General features: G+C 48.8%; 1 protein-coding gene across 1 annotated transcript in view; it reads right to left on the bottom strand.

Moving 5' to 3' along the window:
• Positions 1 to 4,913, bottom strand: part of PTPRJ (protein tyrosine phosphatase, receptor type, J) — a 71,427-nt gene extending 66,514 nt beyond the window's left edge. The window contains exons 1-4 of the mRNA XM_011989842.1: positions 4,803 to 4,913; positions 3,995 to 4,151; positions 3,731 to 3,864; positions 219 to 237 (exon numbers count right to left, since the gene is read on the bottom strand). Coding sequence (XP_011845232.1) covers positions 219 to 237; positions 3,731 to 3,864; positions 3,995 to 4,151; positions 4,803 to 4,913 — 421 coding nt within the window. The remainder of the gene's footprint in view (positions 1 to 218; positions 238 to 3,730; positions 3,865 to 3,994; positions 4,152 to 4,802) is intronic.
• Between the last annotated feature and the right edge of the window lie 229 nt (positions 4,914 to 5,142).

Genomic DNA, 5,142 nt, shown 5'->3' with positions numbered 1-5,142 from the left:
CCACTGCACTCCAGCCTGGGCAACACAGCAAGACTCCGACTAAAAAAAAAAAAAAGGAAGAAAAGAAAAGAAAAGAAAAGAAAAAGAAAAATTGGAAACCGAGCAGGTTTTATTTAATAAATTAGCATTAGCATTTTCACACTGCTGTTAATGTTGCTATGTGTCCATCAGGGGGCAGTAGCGAACAACACAAGAATGGAAAGGAAAACGGTACTCACGGTCACCTGCGCACAGGATCTGAAACAGAAAAAGAAAACGGAAGTCAGCAGATTCATTCAGCCATGGAAAATGCAAATCAGAAATAAAGCAGTTGAGGATTTAATAATGGGGGTGGGGTGGTAAGAAGCACATTAAGCAAAGGTCGGCTGGTCAGCGTTAGGGCGTCCTGGGACATTAAACACAAGGAATCATTGCAACCTCGGGTCAATTACAAAGGATTAACTGGGTTATGTGGGGGCTGGCGGCTGCTGACTCCCAGTGCCCAGTGCTTCTCCCCAGACACATCCCCCCACCTCCAGCCCTCTCCCCAGAGCAACTCCCCAGGTCAGCACCTCCCTCCACCCACTGTGTGATGAGTTGAAGCAGGACACAGAAGCAGACACCAGATTGTTGGGGCCAAAAAAGGGCAGTTGGGTGGGTGGGGTGGGGGGGGTAACAAGACCAGCACACCCCTTCCCCACACCCACTTCCCAGTCCTGACAGCACGGTGGAAACCAGATGTGCAGCAGAAGAAATCCACTGGGTTTGGGATTTTCACTGTACAAAAATTCATCTTTTTCTATCAGTAGGTGGCAGTAAAATTTTTTAATCACATGTCAAGCAGCTTTGGGAAGAATTAGTGTTTGGCACACAAGAGGCCTTAAAGGTTTAGCTGACAGTGTCAGCTGGGGAAGGCAGCAGCCCTCAAGGATATTCATTGTGATCCATAATTATTTCCCTATACTTTAAAAACCTAAAGTGATTGAAGGTTGTACACTCTATTGTTTCATAAACACATCTTTTTGGTGAATAGAATTTTTTTTTTTTAAGTAGGATTGTCACAAAGAATAAAATAATCAAAAAGGACCCCGGTGGAAAAAACCATCCTCCTACTTTCCATGACACTTAGAATAAAATTCAAACCCAACCACAACCCACCAGCCCCTCTGGTCTCACTGCCCACTCACATTCTCGAAACTGATTCTCCCCTAGAGCCTTTACATATTTACTCCCTCCCACAAACACACTCTGCCCAGACCTTTTCATGGCCTGCCCAAAACGCCACCTCCTTGGCAAGTCCTTCTCCAAGCAGCCATGGAAACCAACAGCCCTCACTCTCCATCCATCACTGACTCCTCCAACCACACTGTGCGCTCCATGAGAATAGAGACCTTGTCTGTGCCCCGTGGCTAGAATGGTGGACACAGTAGGCGCTCCATAAACGGCACTGGAAGGAAAGAACAAACCCAGAGGGAAAAGTCTTGCCCCAAGGTCCTCCAACTCTAACTTCCCATTCCCATCTTTCACCCTACCGTCAAGTCCTTCACATCTCGGGCCTACCATTTTTCAGCTCATCTTTCTCCTCCAGCCCCTGCCCTTCAATCTATGCTGAGCCTCAATCCACAGTCTATGATGAATCATAGGAGAAAGGGAGAAAAAAGAGAAGTCGATAGCTAGGCAAGTCGCACACGGCAGCAAACATTTTTTTGCCCAGTTAGGGGAAAGATTAAAGTAAAAGCACTGTGGGAGGCTATACTTGGAAACGCATTCTGCAGATAAAAAGGAACTCTAACTTACTAAGTACCTACTATGTAACAGGCACTGTGCTAGGCTTTCTACATCCCTTGTCTCAGCACAGAACCATGGAGTGATGGCTAAGAGCTGGGACCTGGACTTAGACCACCTGAAGGAAGTCGTTCACTGCTTCTGGCCATGTGACTGTGGGCAGGCAGCTTGCTTAATTAACCTCTCTGTCCCTCCCTGTCTGTATCTGCCAACAGGATGATCCCTGCTTTAACGAGAGTTAAGTTAAATGATCTATTTGCGCTGCTGTTGTCCCCATCATCATCCTTACCTCTTCACAGCAACCCTGTGGTGAGGCACTTTTATACCCATTTTACAGAAAACACCACTGAGGCTCAGATCCTCCTGATTGAAACCAATGTGTAATCTGAAGCTCATACTCTCCCCAGCATTGTTTTCCAAAGTATTTTTTGAATAATTTGTTTTTATAATTTATTTATTTATTTTTTTAAGAGACAAGGTCTCACTCTGTCACAGGCTGGAGTGCAGTGGTACAACCACAGCTCACTGCATCCTTGATCTCACATGCTCAAGCGATCCTCCCACCTAAGCCTCCCAAGTAGCTGGGACTACAGGCATGCACCACCACACCCAGCTAATTTTTTTATTTTTGTATGGGGACAGGATCTCACTTTGTTGCCCAGATTGGTCACAAGCTCCTGGGCTCAAGCAAGCCTCCCACCTTGACTTCCCAAAGTGCTGAGATTACAGGCAGGAGCCACCATGCCCAGCTTTTTTCTCCAAGTATTTAAATAGACCAACAACCCAGTTGCAGAGGGCACGGAGGCCCAGAGACAATAAGTGGCTTGTTCACGGACACACAGCCAGAGAGGACGCACAAGAACCAGAACCCAGATCTTGACCTCCACCACTCTCCCTTACATCTTCACAGCAAAGTCACTAGTACAGATGACCCAAAGCTTCTGCTGGTCCCCGTAGCTGGACAAAAGGAGCAAATACTAAGAAAAGAGATCAAGCTCACAACTCAGCAGTGACAGACACGGGAAGAATGCAGTACGGCCCACAGTTCTGGCCAAAGACTTCCCCGTACACCCCAGGTGCGGCAGAAAACCCGTTAGTCACCAGATGTGCCCAGGAACACGCAGTGCTACCCAGAAGGTGGAAGCTTCTCTGTCCCCTTTCCTGAGGGGAAACCCCTTGCCGGTGAGCCTTCCAGCCTTGTACACTGCCCTAGAGATGGTTCTAGTTTCACATCCTCCTTTGTTTGTGCTGATAAGTCGAACCCTTTCTTTTTTCTTTTTTCTTTTTTCTTTTTTTTTTCCTTGCCAGCAGGAAAAAGCACTACCAGTCCCAACTATGGTTCCAGTCACAAGGATCCTCCTCCAGGCCTCAGAGAAAAATAAACTGTTAACGCGGCTTTCTACAGCATCCCAATTCAGCCAAACCTGCAGCCATGACATCAGTGGTCCACTCTGAACACTGGATTCTTCCCACTCAAAAACTAAGGCCGGGCACGGTGGCTCACGCTTGTAATCTCAGCACTTTGGGAGGCAGAAGCAGGGGGATCACCAGAGGTCAGGAGTTCCAGACCAGTCTGGCCAACATGGTGAAACTCCGTCTCTACTAAAAATACAAAAATTAGCCAGGTGTGGTTGCATACACCTGTAATCCCAGCACTCTGGGAGGCTAAGGCAGGAGAATCGCTTGAACTGGGGAGATGGAGGTTGCAGTGAGCTGAGCTTGCGCCACTGCACTCCAGCCTGGGTGACAGAGTGAGACTCCGTCTCAAAAAGAAAAGAAAAAAAAAAAGAAACTAAGTCACAGGGATCTTACCAGCTGCATTTATACCTAAAACTTCTAAAATTTTCCCCAACTCCTCTACATGAAAATCCTACACGTACATACACATCAAAACAGACCCCCTACGTATCCTCCTCTTCCCCTCTGACATGACTGTGTCATTAAACCTGTCTCCCAGTCTGCAAACCTGAATAACCTGTGGTTCTTCCCTCCTCTTCATTCTTTGTGGGTCACACAAAGATGTTTCCTTGCCCAGAGCACCCTGACTTCCCCGCTTCTGTACTGTGCATATCGTAAACCAAGTCCTCATAACCTCCAGCCCTAAATCACAGAAGCAGCCTCATGCTAGGGCTGAGAAACACTCAGGGCATTTCCATTTTCATTTCTTGAAGCTCCTGGGGCACACACATACACACAAAATTAGGAAGTACCAGAACAGGGTTGTACCTACTGCCGTATATTTTTGGTTCTGCTTCTGTTAGAGCATCACCCTGACTCGACCTATAACCCCTCATCTGGAATTTAAGGGACTTAAACGGGGGCCTTTTGTGAACACCAGTGGTGACAGCCAGGCCTACTCCCTCATCCATATACCTGGTTGCCTCTCCCTTCAATCCACAGTAAAAAAATAAACAGAACTGCGAATTCCTCTTTCCAAAACATGCAGTATTAGCCAGGATCCTAGCTGGAGCAGATGACACACTCAACCAGGGTGAGTGAGGGAGTTTTAAAGGGTCTGTTTTCAAGGGTGAGGGTGGGGTTAAGGAAAACCAGTAAGGGATGGGCAAGAATCCTGGGTTAGCAGCAGCGAGAAAGGGCAAGGAGAGAGGCCAAGGCTGCTTTCCCTCATCTCCAGCTGGGGCCTCTCGCCGGGCTGGCCCACTGGAAGCTGGAGGCCAAGGGCACCCGCTGGTGTAGAACATAAAGGTCAGTCTCCTCCTGCTGGGAAGAGGAGGGTAGAGACGGGTGGGCAGGGTCTCAGGAGCCCACAAGAGATCCGGGGCACAGAGCTCCCATCACATCACCACTGAGAGCCCGTCAGCCTGGCAGGTGTGGACTAGGGTGGTTAAGAGGTTAGTTCAACTTCCACTGTCACTCATGAGCTCTGGCACGTGAGGGTCTCGTGGAGCCATTGGTTTCATCTACTGTAAAATGATGCAGGGGCATCTGCAATACAGACCCCACATCTGAGTTGTCTTGAGACTCAAACAACAGAAGGTTCCTTAATTCCCAGCCTAACAGCCACCTTCTTGCCTCACTGAACCTCCGCAGCTACCGCCCTTCAATTCACTTGGTGACTTCCTGTGACTGCTGTAGCCCCTAGGAGCTCTCCAGGCTCTCAGCCCCTCTCTGTCCATCCCGCTGTCCATGCTGCTAACTGTGGCCCTGCAGGGCCCCAGGCCCCAGGTTAGGTGCCAAAGATGCAGAGGGTACTTAAGGTGGTCCTGACTCCCCAAGAGCTCACATGCAAGAAAAGCAGTGAAAGATCTGGGTGCGCCAGAACCTGGTGAGCTTGTGGGATGGAGAGGGAGGGACTTGAGGGATGGGTAGGGAGAGGCTTGGGGATACTCCAGGGTAATATGCAGGGGCAGAGTGGCA

Source organism: Mandrillus leucophaeus, unplaced genomic scaffold, assembly GCF_000951045.1.
Source record: "Mandrillus leucophaeus isolate KB7577 unplaced genomic scaffold, Mleu.le_1.0 Scaffold1099, whole genome shotgun sequence".
NCBI lineage: Eukaryota > Metazoa > Chordata > Mammalia > Primates > Cercopithecidae > Mandrillus > Mandrillus leucophaeus.
The sequence above is the reverse complement of the archived record's forward strand: the minus strand, read 5'-3'. Positions and strand labels throughout refer to the sequence as shown.